Raw genomic sequence first — 14,049 nt, 5'->3', positions numbered from 1 at the left:
GGGAAAAAAAAAAAGTTTAGACGGACGCCCATTTTGTGGACAGTCGGATGGAGGATGAGAAGTCTTTTAAAAAGGATGGACTAAGCAAGGACGGATGTAGGTTTTTGTCCGTCCAGCTAATGAGGTTGAAATAATGTCATGCACTGATGGAATGTAAGGACGGAACCGCTTTAAAGCGGAAGTCAACCCAAACATATTTTTTTCAAGAATGTGTTCCCAGCGGGCCCACTAGTTGAAACACGGCATTCTGATTAATTTAGACAGTAAATTATAAGTTAAGCAGCAAAATGCACTCATTTTTAGCTATCTCTGGGGGCGGCCATTTTGTCTTCTGTCGACTGAAAATGACATCACAGCTGCTCACAACAACCAATCACGGGGACAATCATTTTTATGAATAAGGACGGAGGAACGATGGGCGGAAGGGTACCCAGGTCGCGGGTGGAGGAGGGACCAGCAAAAAAGTGTAAAGTGGCCCGCTATGCTAAATTGTTCCCCATTCCATAACATTTAAATGCATTCATTCAATATGAATGAAAGTTGGAAAGTATAATTGCATTGTCATTGCCAACTCATTATTTTTCCACAGACAGAGCGCAGCTGGGCTCTCTATAATTAAAACACACCCTGACTGTCTTTCCTTTTCATTTTCCTAATGGACCTTGTGTGGAGCGCTGCTTAGCTCCAAGTCCATCTTATTGCCTTTTCTTGGCTCAGCATCAGTGTGCAGCATCAGCATCCTGAAACATTTGGCTTTGCTGCTTAACAGGAGGAAAAACAATACTATATCACATGATAGCTTCCCGTGTTTACTCAAATAGCACAGTTGCTTTGGGGTTTGAGGATTTTGTGAAAGACAAGGCTTAGGAAAGGAGTAGGGCCTTTTTTTTTCTTCACTAGCTATGTATACTGAAACTATGTTTCTATTTGTAGAGACCTTGGCAGACTCCAACAGCGAAGAGTCAGACTCTGATCAGTCAGATGTGCCTGAGATGGACTCGGAAATAGAGCAGGAGACACAGCTTACATATAGAAGACAGGTTTGTGATTAACTCAGAGACCTTCCATTTTGAACGTCCGTAGAATTTTATTTAACACACGTGCTCACGCTTATGCATGAATTCAGGTTTATAAAGAAGATCTACCTCAGCTCAAAGAGCAGTGCAAAGAGAAAGATCGAGCAATCGCAATGAAGAAGAGAGAGCGAGCACCTGGGAGTGGATTGAAGCTGCACTTTATTCATGGGTGAGCTTGCACTTTAAAATGGTCAATGAGAAACAAGTGGAGTGACAAATAGTCCTTCTCCAAAACATTTATATTTCTTTTGATTTTTGCAGCTACAGGGGCTATGATTGCAGAAGTAATCTGTTTTATACCCAGACCGGTGAAATTGTCTACCATGTGGCTGCTGTTGGGATCGTGTACAACAGGCAGCAGAACACCCAACGTTTCTACATGGGCCACGATGATGACATTCTCTGTCTGGCCATCCATCCCCTCAAGGACTTTGTAGCAACAGGCCAGGTAGCTCTAGAGTTATGCGTAGAGACATCAGGATTACATCGCTTGTTCTCTAGTCTGTACATTCAGATGTAACAAAGGAACGTGCGTTCAAATAATGATTTACGACTATCCAGGTTGGCCGAGATTCCTCCATCCACATATGGGACACGGAAACATTAAAACCAATGTCTGTGTTGAAGGGTTTCCACCAACTTGGAGTGTGCACTTTGGACTTTTCAGGTAATGAGTCAATATTACCATGAGGTCAATATCACACCCAAAAAAATCTGAGAGTTTTCATTGAACTTAATATTCACTATATGAAGTATATGTTTTGCTGTTAGGTCCAGCTCCCGCACTTTTTTTAAATTTTTTTAAATACAAATTAACTGTAAGCAGACTACGTATATGCAAACAGCAAACTGTCACCTTGCCAGGGTGGACAATGACACGGTAGACATTTTTGGCTAATGTGTGTCATGTGTGTCATCTTCCACACCGCTTATCCTGTAAAGGGTCGCGGGGAGGCGCTGGAGCCTATCCCAACTGACTATGGCCGAAAGGCAGACTACACCCTGAACTGGTCGCAGGGCACACACAGACACCGTCACTGAGTGGGAACTGATCCCTCGCTGCCCGCACACAACTCAGGCGTGTATACCACTATACCATCAGCGATATTTTTGGCTAATTTTAGAATTTAACTCATTTTATGCCTACTTCGTGTTAGCTCGTTTTTTAATAATCCAATCGTATTGCGCCATCCACGGGTTAACTCGAAATGTGTTTTTTGTGTGCATTTGATGCTCAAGGCTCTGAGGCAATTAATCACAAAGTTCCTGGCTTGGGAAGCATTGTAATGATGTGCAATGGTCAGCAGATTTCATCAATGTCATTTATCAGATCATAGTCAGTATTGTTTTGAGGCTAGATAAGCAACAGAAAGAAGGAACTAACGTGCCTACATGATTCTGTAAGCAAGCTGACTGTGCACTGTTTAAAAAATATACTGTAGTTTTACAACATTTTCATTACGGGTATGTTCACACTGCAGCTCAATTCTGACAATCATTTTGGATCGTTTGACCGCTTATCAGGCACACTGTCGTTAGCAGAGCAGTTTGGGACCTGCCAAAATCATATACAATACATCCAATGAAAAAGAAATGGTATAAAATCAAGGAAACATATTTTCACAGACTTATCATTGTACTTTTATGTGCAAATGTGTGGCTACTTATAATAATAGCTCAAAGTTTCATTATTGTGCTATATTTTCATGATGACTCAGTGATTCAAATGCAATTTATAGTGGCATTGACCCTAATAATTTAATCTCCAGACAGATCCCTTAAAGCAGGGGTATCAAACTCATTTTTGTTGCGGGCCGCATCATAGTTATGGTGTCTCTCAGAGGGCTGCTGACAGTGAACCCATAGAAATGTATGATCGCCTTATATTATCACACACACACACACACACACATATATATATATATATATATATATATATATATATATATATATATATATATATATATATATATATATATATATATATATATATATATATATATATATATATATATATATATATATATATTACACACACACACATATACAACAAATTGTCGGATAACTAGTTTTGCAATCAGAAGGCAGTAAAAAGTTTGTTCAACTATTTTTCAATTTATTTTAAAGGAGGGAAACAAATGTTTGCAATATTTCATATGTAGTGTTAAAAGTGAAGACAATTTGAAAGAAACATGTCAAATCACCACACATGATTTGCCTTCATGGGCCACACAAAATGATGTTGCGGGATGGATCTGGCCCCCGGGCCTTGAGTTTGACACCTGTGCCTTAAAGTATTGTCTTTAGAGTTCAGAATTTTTCCCAGGCATCTTGCTGATATATGATAGCTGTCCTCAAACTTGAAATTTCTTTAATTGGCCCGCACACATCATAGCACATGGTATGGGTCAATCAACCTTTATTAAATTCTACCAAGTTTTCCCCATCCGGCTAACAAGCGCCAAAGACAGGCTTGAATTATCTCTTCCAATAACAGTTTGATCCGCACTCCACAGCGGATGGCAAGCGCCTGGCCTCGGTGGGCTTGGATGACAATCATACCATTGTGCTTTGGGACTGGAGGAAGGGGGAAAAGCTTTCAGCCATGTGGTGAGTGTGGCCCTAATATTGTTTACATGATGCTGCTATCTGGAAACAAAAAGAGCTCTGACAGTCCTTGGTGTTAATTTTTAAGATTATTGGAGCTTCTCTCCTTAAATATGGACATTAATAAATGTGGATTAAATTGGAGCCACTTTGCAGTGCATGGATGACAGTGTGATTCATGGTTCACAGTGGGAAGAAAGGGAATTGCCTTTTAGATTAAGAGGCTGCTCCACTGTGACACTTAAGCCTGCCAAGGTTTGAATAGTTAGAGTATGCCCCAAGGCTCCAACTGTATCCATAATGAATGAGAATTACTTTCAGTGCTCGTCGTCCTGAGTGCATAATATGTCAGATTGTATTTTGACAAGGAGACCATATTTCCAAGGTACAATAGAAATTGGGCTACCAAAAGCCAGCAATAATGAAAAGCTACATTTAAAAGTTATAGTTATAATGTATAAGTAACATAGAATCACTGATTGTAATTTGTCCTAATATCTGCCTTAATAGAATACAATTACATATCCACTGTGTGAGAAATATGCAATAGTAAAACATCCGCATCTCAAAATATCCATTTTTTTTCTCTTTGTTGCTCAGCCCACTTGATGTTCATATTTAGTCTCAACTCAATTTAAACTGACCCTGACGTGTTTGGAGCACTACGTGTTGTTTGCTCTTCTGTTGTCTCCAACTAAAAGTGCAGGGACATCTTGGACCATCGCTAATTTGCAGACCTTGGTGGGCGCTGTGTAATGCAAGGCCTGAGAGTAGTCTTCAGCTCGGAGGCAAAGAGTGGGCGTGAGAGGAAAAAAAGTGGGCCTCATGGCATACTGAGAGGAAGATGGGCAAAGAATGGGAAATATGGATTAAATAAAATCAAGTCTTTTTTTTTCCATCATAGGAAAAAAATGGTTTCTATTAATCTATTAATCCATCCATTTTAGACAATTTTAGCAGGTTTGTCTTACTCATTTTTGTCATGGGCCACATTGTAGTTTTTGGTTACTTGGAGGGCTGTTATGACTGAGACCATATAATTGTTTGATGGCATCATCATATTATTACATATACTCAACAAACTGATGGATAACTATGTATCATTGATATCCCAAGACTTGGAAAATAGATCATTTAACTTTTGCTTAAAATCCTAGCAATACAGTATTGCAATATTAAAAATGAAGAGAATTTGCAATTTTAGTACATGTTGTCAAGAAACATGATGTAGATGCACATGATAGTGGACCACGTCAAAATGATGTGATTGGCCATTTCTTGTCCCTGGGCTGTGAATTTGACACATGTGATTTAACGTCTTCAATTAACCAAACATGAAACATTTTTAAGATCTGGACATGAGCTAATATGGGTCTCTACATGCAGTTCTACTTATGATTCATCGGCCAAAATAAGTTGAAAGGTTTTTAAATGAAATATGAATTTTGTGTGTGGCTTTACCGAGTTTCCCTCTCTAAATTTAGCACCATGCTTGCTTGTCCTATCAATAGGATTACACAAAATTAAGGGAGTCATTTCCATAAAACCTGAAGGAGGGCTGGAGGTTGGGCTGAGGAAGAACACATTTTTTGTTATGTAGGATTTGGAGCACATCCAGTTGGCTTCATTAATAATAAATATTGTTGTGTTTTCAGTGGAAGCAAAGACAAGATCTTTGTAGTGAAAATAAATCCCTACCTGCCTGACAAGCTCATCACCGCCGGTGTAAAACACATGAAGTTTTGGCACAAAGCTGGTAGGAGCCGTTGAGCTTATTAATGCTGACAAGCAGCCACGATAACAAGATGAAGTCTGGCTTCAAAGCGATGCAACTTACTGTGTCTACTCTAACTCTCTCAGGTGGTGGGCTATTTGGGCGCAAGGGGAGCATGGGCAAGACCGAGACAATGATGTGTGCCGTCTACGGTTGGTCGGAAGAGATGGTCTTCTCAGGCACATGCACCGGTGACATTTGCATCTGGCGGGACATGTTCTTGATGAAGACCGTCAAAGCCCATGACGGCCCCGTTTTCAGTATGCATGCTCTCGAAAAGGTAATGAAAGCATTTTTTCAATTGCAAATTAGAACAATTTCAAAAAAGAAATGGACCATTAATCATCTCCCTGGGGGGAGCACTGTGAAATCAATTTTATGTCTGCTATTGACATGTTCATTCCACTTTGAATATGCCATTGCACTTTCTCTGCAGGGATTTGTGACTGGGGGGAAGGATGGTATAGTTGCACTGTGGGATGACACATTTGAAAGATGCCTCAAGACCTATGCCATCAAGAGGGCAGTCCTAGCTCCAGGTTCCAAGGGTAATATGGTCGTCTTTCACCAGTCATATTGTGCATCAATTCGCTCCAGATACACTGAGAACATTTCATGGGTCTAGCCGAAAGGAATTCCTCTTGTGTCCCGGAATGACTTGTTGTTTTATTTTCTCAATTCTGCAGGCTTGCTTTTGGAAGACAACCCATCCATACGTGCCATATCTCTAGGCCACGGTCACATTCTTGTGGGAACTAAGAATGGAGAGATTTTGGAGGTGGACAAAAGTGGCCCCATTACTCTGCTCGTCCAGGTGAGATGGCAAGACTAAGAATTTTGTGTTCAAAACATTAAAGAAGAAGTCAAACCAAGCATATTTTTTTCAAGAATATGTTATATGCAGGCCCACTAGTTGAACCACGGCATTCTAATTAATGTTGCGTTTGTGAGTTAAGCAGCAAAAGCCACTCATTTTTAGCCATCTCAGAGGGCGGCCATTTTGTCACTTCTGTCAACTGAAAATTACATGACAGATGCTCAGGGCTCAGCTAACGACCAATCATGGCTCAGCTTCAGAAAACAACTGAGCTGTGATTGGTCATTACCTGAGCAACTGTGACGTCATTTTCAGTCAACAGAAGTGACAAAATGGCCGCCTCTAGAGATGGACGAAAATAGGTGGATTAATTCTTATTCCATAAACTCAATATTTATCAGAATGCCTTGTTTCAACTAGTGGGCCTGCATAAAACACATTCTTGAAAAAAACATGTTTTATAGTGTTTGAACATATGTTTGGGTTGACATAAAATATACACCAAGTGTCACCAACCTTTTTTTAAAATTGAGAGCGACTTCTTGGGTACTGATTAATGTGATGGGCTACCACATCATACACACTTCTGAATTAAAATGATCACAATAATTATCAACAATGATCTAAAAAGGTAAGAATCAGTTAATATCAATATGCAACACTATTTTTCTATAAATCTCTGCAAGTGTTTACATTTTCAAATGATCACTTCTGTAACATTCCTAGGAAATAACAATGTCCTATCACTGGTGAGCTATACCTAGAACAGGCTCGCGACTCGTGTGGTCATTGCGGACCACCTGGTCCCTGTGGGCACCTTGTTGGTGACCCCTGGTATGTACTGTAGCTCTGGAACAGACACCGCAAGCTTACAATGGTCCAGTGCTATTGCGATTTTAAAGCTTTTAAAGGGTGAAGATGAAGTGAATGGTTAGAATGATCCTTTTGTTGTCACAATTCCTTCAAGACCAAAAGGGGCTTAATGTAGATTTGTTGTATTATTCTTTGCGTTTAGCATACAATAAAAAACAGCCCTCAATGTTATTGTACTGCGTGCAGTATTTCACACAACCCAAGGAGATGCCCATTGATGAAGATAAATTGTAGCTACGAAGACTCGATTGTTAATTTCGCTAAGTGCCTCGGCTCTGTCTATGAGTGAGGGCCCCTTGTCTTGAGGGTGTCAGAGTGGTATTGATTGCCGTTTTTGAATGCTTTACAATTACAACTGTGTTCTGACTGATGGGACCAATCGATGAGGGAAGAGTGAAGTAAAGGTTTTCCTTTACCAGCTGCTGCACTGCAAACTTTGAGATCGTTGTCACGAATTGTACACAATGTACAGTCAGCGGCACAGCTTTCTTTAAAGCCCGAAGTGCTACGTTTCGTCATGCAGGGTCACATGGAAGGTGAAGTCTGGGGCCTTGCCACCCATCCCCATCTCCCTCTGTGTGCCACTGTCAGTGATGACAGAACCCTGCGCATATGGGACCTCTCCCCCAGTCACTGCATGTTGGCAGTGCGCAAGCTCAGGAAAGGTGAGTCACAAGCTGATGACAGTAAAGTATTTCCTCTCCTGTGTCCCATGCGTTTATCCTGACTGCGTGCATGTGCATCGGTCCCAGGCCATTAACAAACACCCTTCACAGGTGGCCGCTGCTGCTGCTTCTCCCCTGATGGCAAAGCTCTGGCAGTTGGTCTAAACGATGGCAGCTTTCTCATTGTGAATGCAGACACCTTGGAGGACCTTGTCTCCTTCCACCACCGCAAGGACATCATAACAGACATCAAATTCTCTGCAGGTTTGTGGCTCCTTTGTTATTGACAAGTCCAGGTTATGAAAACAGGACTATAAACCAATTAGTGATGTGATTGCTTCACGATGTTCAGGTTCTGGCAAGTACCTTGCAGTGGCATCAGGAGACACATTTGTGGATATTTACAATGTAATGAGCAGCAAGCGGGTTGGAGTGTGCAAAGGATGCCTCAACTCTATCACCCACTTGGATTGGGACAGGAGAGGTAAACATCCTTTATAGTGTAGATGGTCCTTGTGCAGTAATGCTCAATGACCATCAAACATGGTCTTGTGGGCGCTTTAATTTACAGGGAAACTACTCCAAGTCAATACCAGTGCCAAAGAGCAGTTTTTCTTTGAGGCGCCTCGTGGCAAGAGACAGACCATCCCTGCCACAGAGGTAAGCTTGGAGAAAAAATACCACAGTAGCAAGAGAGAGAGTAAGTTCAGGAAGGTGGAAAAAGTGTAAAAAAATGTATAAATATTTCATCCATCTGTTTTCTATAGCATTCATCCTTATAAGTCATAAGTGAGTTGGAGTCCATCCCACTTGACTTTGGGGCGAGAGTCAGGATACACATTGGACTGGTCATCAGCCAATTGCAGGGCACATGACCTGAGTGTAGACAAACATTCACATTTACATGCACACCGATGACCAATTTAGCATTCAATTAACACAACCGTTTTGGAATTTGGAGGAAGTCCTGGAGTGCTCTGCCCTCTTGCCCACTTGCCCAATGTCAGCTGGGATAGGCTTCAACACACCCTTGACTCGAGTGAGGATAAGCTTTAGATAAAATGGATGGATGGATGAACTTAGTCTTAAAGAACAAAATGAAGCAGAACATAATGTAATGTATATGCATGTCTTAGGTGGAGAAGGTTGACTGGAGTTCGTGGACATGTGTCCTCGGCACGACCGTCGAAGGCATCTGGCCTGTGATCAGTGAGGTCACAGAGGTGACCTCTGCTTGCCTTAGTCATGACAAGAAGGTGCTCGCCACAGGAGATGATTTAGGATACATCAAGCTCTTCAGATACCCTACCAGGGTAAGACACAATGCTCGACACACAGAATACGTTTGCCACTGTAGCAAGTTGATGAAAGCTGTTTCACACCTAGGGCAAGTATGCAAAGTTCAAACGCTATGTGGCTCACAGCACGCATGTCACAAATGTGCGGTGGACCCATGAAGACAGCCTACTGGTGACGGCTGGCGGGGGGGACACGTGCCTCATGATCTGGGCCCATGAGCTTGAGACCCACAGGGAGCTCAGACAGTGCGACAGCGAGGAGTCAGACATTGAGAGCGAGGATGATGGAGGTGTGAGAGCAGCTGCTTTGGGAAATGTCGCTGTTACTAGTATATCTATAGCAATGTCGTTTTTCATCAGGTTATGACAGTGATGTGACAAAGGAGAATGAGATCAACTATACCATCAAAGCCTTATCCACCAACATGCGCCCCATGACTGGTGTAAAACCCCACTTGCAACTGAAGGAGCCTTCTGTAGATGAGAGGTATTCTTATGTGAAGCTGTGGAAAGGTTTTCATTGTGAAAATGAAACTATTACTTGCATCAACATACACGACGTCTTTTTCTTATCTATAACTTCAGCTCTATACTTAGCCTTTTAAAATAACTTGCACCTCATCTGCTCTTCTTTCTTGTAATGGCTGCATTCTGTCATTGTCCTGCTTCCTTCTTTATTACCATCTGAAGACAAGGTGTGGTCAGGTAAGATCTTATGTTTCATGTTTGGGGAATATGCATCCAAGATGAAGCCTCAGTAGTGTTGATGACGCATACCGTATTTTTTTGGAGCATAAGGCGCACTTAAAATTCTTCCATTTTCTCAAAAATCGCCCTACAGTCCAGCTTGTGCTGCCTTATGTATGGATGCGAATTTTCAGTTTGTTGTCTTTAATTCAAATTCTTTCCTATGATGTGGGCGTTCCCCCCAAAATAACAGAAATGATGTGATGTTATATTCAATTTATTGGAATAGAAATTAATTGAAGCTTTTGTGGAACAGCTGAAATGTTCTACCAACTATGTATGCATAAAGGAGATTCCACAAGGCAGCAGATGTCCTTGAAATGGACTTTGGTTGTCATGGTTACAGCATGGCGCTGACTTCTCTCTTTTATGTCCTCAGTGGCTGAGGTGTTGTTGAAGTGCATATCCAGAGAGCAGCATCAGTGAGTAATTTATCAAACATGTTGAGTAATTCTTGTTTTTTTTCTTCTTTGCTATTGCTACCATCCAGAGGTTCAAGGTAAGGTATTTGTTATTTTTACACCTGTGCACAGCTCAATTGTCTATATAGGAATTAAACATGGAGCTGTTCAGCAAAGACATGGCTGTTATCATTTCATATTCATTCAGTTATTTCTTACTGGTTATTTTGTGCACTGTTTTGTATCAGTGGTTACAATTACACAACTGAGTGTAAGGAGCATTTGTAACACAGCACTGTGTTTCAGACCTCCTGTTAGCAGAGCCCTGCCACAGCCCGAGAAGCTGCGGACCAACAATGTCGGCAAAAAAAAGAGACCCATTGATGTAAGCGTACCTTCATTTTGGTCATTGTAAACAGATCATTACAAACACTGAAAACTGTATAAAAAATGTTTTGTGGTGTGTTTCAGAACAGCGAATTAAAAATGCTCTTATCTGGCATGATTGAATTTGTGTACTGCTCAAACAGCCTCTCTGCCGCTGCTCTTAATCGAATGATGATTTCAGCTATGAGCTGGCTGTGGACGTCTTTGTTGTCATGACAACCACTTTTCTGACTTTCGGACTGCCTGCGCTGACTTAATCCGTAGGACCTGGTGTTGGAGCTGGTGTTTGGTTACCGTGGCAATGACTGCCGCAATAACGTGCATTACCTGAATGAGGGGGCGGACATCATTTACCATACAGCCTCAGTTGGCATCGTGCTCAACTTGACCACCTGTAGGTTTTTACACAGGCATATCATTTTATATGACACTGTAGACAGAAGTAATAACTTCTTATGTGCATATATTCTCTTGCAGCCTGCCAAAGTTTCTATGTTGAACACAGTGATGACATTCTGTGCCTGACAATCAATCAACATCCAAAATTCCCCAATGTGGTGGCAACTGGCCAAGTAGGTATGTTTGTGAGACGACGCCCTCTTGCGTCAGCAGCTGCTTGCTCATCTTTCCCTTTTCCCTATTGTATCAAGTAGCTCCTCCCCCTCCTTGTGAAGCTTACTTGATACAATCTTCCTGCAAAAATCACCACATAATAAATAAATAAATAGATATATGAATGCAAATGGCTGTCTTTTGAAACAAACTGAAATGATTACTTAATCTGTAAAAAAAAAAAAAAAAATTATCCTTGTCCTCTGTCTTTTCAGGTGACACTGGTGACATGTCAGGTAAATGAGTGTAAAAAGTGCCTCAAGGTTTGAAGGAAATAAATTCACATTCTCATTACTCTCTCGCTCCCTCAGCCACATCTCCATCTATTCACGTGTGGGACGCTATGACCAAGCAGACGTTATCGGTGCTGCGCTGTTTCCACTCTGGTGGTGTCTGCTCTGTCAGCTTCAGCGCCACAGGGAAGCTCCTGCTGTCTGTGGGCCTGGACTCGGAACACACCCTCACCATCTGGAAGTGGCAGGAAGGTACAAGCTCATCTCACACGGGACATCTTTTAAAAAAAAAAAAAAAAAACTCTCTCACCCCGACTGACCTCCGTTCGCCTTTTATATGGCCTTGGGCTTTGTTTCTCAGGTGCCAAAGTGGCCAGTCGGATTGGTCACACGCAGAGGATCTTTGTGGCCGAGTTCCGTCCAGACTCGGACACTCTTTTTGTCTCTGTGGGGATCAAGCATGTCCGCTTCTGGACACTAGCAGGGCGAGCTTTGCTCAGCAAGAAAGGAGTGCTGAGCTCCATAGAGGACGCCCGCATGCAGACCATGCTGTCTGTCGCTTTTGGAGCGGTAAGTGGCTTCAGATCATTGTCATTCAGCATGAAGTTCACTTGCTGTTGATCTAAGAATTTTTTGGTTTTGTTTTAAAAGGGAAGTCAACCCAATCATACTTTTTTCAAGAATATGTTCTATGCAAGCCCACTAGTTGAAACAAGGCATTCTGATAAATATTCCACCCGTTTTTAACCATCTCTGGGGGCGGCCATTTTGTTACTTCCGTCGATTGAAAATGACATCACAACTGCTCAGGGCTCAGGTAACGACCAATCACAGCTCAGCTTCTGAGATGGCTAAAAATGGGTGGATTTTGCTGCTTAAATCATATTCCACTAACACAATATTAATCAGAATGCCGCATTACAACTAGTGGGCCCGCTGGGAACATAATCTTGATTTCTTCTTTAAAATGCTGCTTTTGCTCCATCATTTTTCTTGGATGAAATGCTGCTGAACAGTTTGTGCATTGCTTGCTCTGCTCACTTAGACCACTAGATTAGTGCAGATTTGTTTTCTTTTCAGAATAACTTGACATTTACAGGTACCATAAGTGGGGATGTATGTGTGTGGAAAGATCACATTCTTATAAGGATAGTGGCCAAAGCTCACACGGGCCCCGTGTTCACCATGTACACAACGTTGAGAGATGGTCTTATTGTCACTGGAGGCAAGGAAAGGCCGTAAGTTACACGTCCTCGTTCCACAATTTTTGGGTACTCCCTGAGTACATCACATTAGGATAATGCTGTGGGTGAATTTCATGGAAACATTTTCTATTTACCTCCACAGGTCAAAGGAAGGCGGAGCTCTCAAACTGTGGGATCAGGAATTGAAACGCTGTCGAGCCTTTCGATTAGAAACCGGACAGGTCATTGATTGTGTGCGTTCTGTATGCAGAGGAAAGGTAGCTATGAAAAACATAATGCTTGATAATGTCATTCAGCAAAGATCCCATCTCCATTGGGTATTGTTTTTGCTGTTTGTTGTATCAGGGTAAAATCCTAGTTGGAACCCGGAATGCAGAGATCATTGAGGTTGGGGAGAAAAATGCAGCATGCAACATCTTGGTGAACGGTCACATGGACGGGCCAATTTGGGGATTGGGGACACATCCAACCAGAGATGTGTTTTTGTCTGCTGCAGAGGATGGGACCGTACGACTTTGGGACATTCCGGAGAAGGTCAGTTCTGTCATACATTGGCTATCATAGGGATGAATTAAAATAAAAATAACCAGTGCCAAACTGGAATAAAAACTGCCCAGGACATGTTTTAATGGAAGATTTGAACACTCCCCCCTACTTGAGCTGTCAACTTTTCATGGTGCAGGGGTTTGTGTGTCCCAATAATCCTAGTAGCTAAATTGTCTGGGGATTTATGCCCCTGGCAGGGTCACCCATGGCAAACAGGTCCTAGGTGGGGGACCAGACAAAACACTGCTTAAAAGATCCCCTAAGACCATTTCCCACTGAGCGGCGAAGGGTTGTGCACAGCTCAAATGTTGATTTTCACACACGTGTGTATGTACGGCCATGCATACACACGCAAACCCATGCGTATAAGCATTTGCATACAAATGAGCAACAAATGTAATGGACCCTAGCTTGAACAAACCCGAAAACTAAGCCAGATACAGGACCTGTAACTAAAAAAGGAACTCGCTGCCTACCTTAATGGGAGACCTGACACTGGGAGGCAGAGGCAGGGACTCACTGTAAAGCCATTTTGGCAGGAACATTCCTATCGCAGCTCACGTGTACCGTTTTAAAATGCCGCTCCAGATTCCCTTTCTTTGCCCATGCCATTGTTGTATTGCACTCAAACAAACAAGATTTGAATAAGAGTAAACAACAAAAAAAAGATTAAATTCAACCTCATTTTAGGTATAAAGTTCCTACGTTTAACTGCTCATACTGTCATTTCAAAAACTGACAAAAGTTAAGCCTTGGTGGTGGTCTTTGCCTGCAGGGCGCTCTTTGTCAAACCAATAATGATTGATTG

General features: G+C 42.0%; 1 protein-coding gene across 2 annotated transcripts in view; it reads left to right on the top strand.

Moving 5' to 3' along the window:
- Positions 1-14,049, top strand: part of eml5 (EMAP like 5) — a 43,254-nt gene that overhangs the window by 23,850 nt on the left and 5,355 nt on the right. For both annotated transcript variants that reach the window (XM_086049352.1, XM_086049353.1), the window contains 27 exons: positions 934-1,040; positions 1,127-1,245; positions 1,338-1,524; positions 1,638-1,743; positions 3,593-3,686; positions 5,339-5,439; positions 5,544-5,737; positions 5,894-6,005; positions 6,144-6,271; positions 7,671-7,812; positions 7,924-8,076; positions 8,165-8,296; positions 8,384-8,472; positions 8,949-9,125; positions 9,199-9,400; positions 9,471-9,597; positions 9,801-9,815; positions 10,348-10,356; positions 10,565-10,643; positions 10,910-11,039; positions 11,123-11,221; positions 11,473-11,493; positions 11,569-11,742; positions 11,852-12,060; positions 12,571-12,728; positions 12,838-12,952; positions 13,041-13,229. In XM_086049352.1, the coding sequence (XP_085905478.1) occupies positions 934-1,040; positions 1,127-1,245; positions 1,338-1,524; positions 1,638-1,743; positions 3,593-3,686; positions 5,339-5,439; positions 5,544-5,737; positions 5,894-6,005; positions 6,144-6,271; positions 7,671-7,812; positions 7,924-8,076; positions 8,165-8,296; positions 8,384-8,472; positions 8,949-9,125; positions 9,199-9,400; positions 9,471-9,597; positions 9,801-9,815; positions 10,348-10,356; positions 10,565-10,643; positions 10,910-11,039; positions 11,123-11,221; positions 11,473-11,493; positions 11,569-11,742; positions 11,852-12,060; positions 12,571-12,728; positions 12,838-12,952; positions 13,041-13,229 (3,368 nt within the window). The remainder of the gene's footprint in view (positions 1-933; positions 1,041-1,126; positions 1,246-1,337; positions 1,525-1,637; positions 1,744-3,592; positions 3,687-5,338; positions 5,440-5,543; positions 5,738-5,893; positions 6,006-6,143; positions 6,272-7,670; positions 7,813-7,923; positions 8,077-8,164; positions 8,297-8,383; positions 8,473-8,948; positions 9,126-9,198; positions 9,401-9,470; positions 9,598-9,800; positions 9,816-10,347; positions 10,357-10,564; positions 10,644-10,909; positions 11,040-11,122; positions 11,222-11,472; positions 11,494-11,568; positions 11,743-11,851; positions 12,061-12,570; positions 12,729-12,837; positions 12,953-13,040; positions 13,230-14,049) is intronic.

Source organism: Filicampus tigris, chromosome 13, assembly GCF_054856515.1.
Source record: "Filicampus tigris isolate MCC_2025a chromosome 13, RoL_Ftig_1.0, whole genome shotgun sequence".
NCBI lineage: Eukaryota > Metazoa > Chordata > Actinopteri > Syngnathiformes > Syngnathidae > Filicampus > Filicampus tigris.
This window is presented reverse-complemented; position numbering and strand designations above follow the sequence as displayed.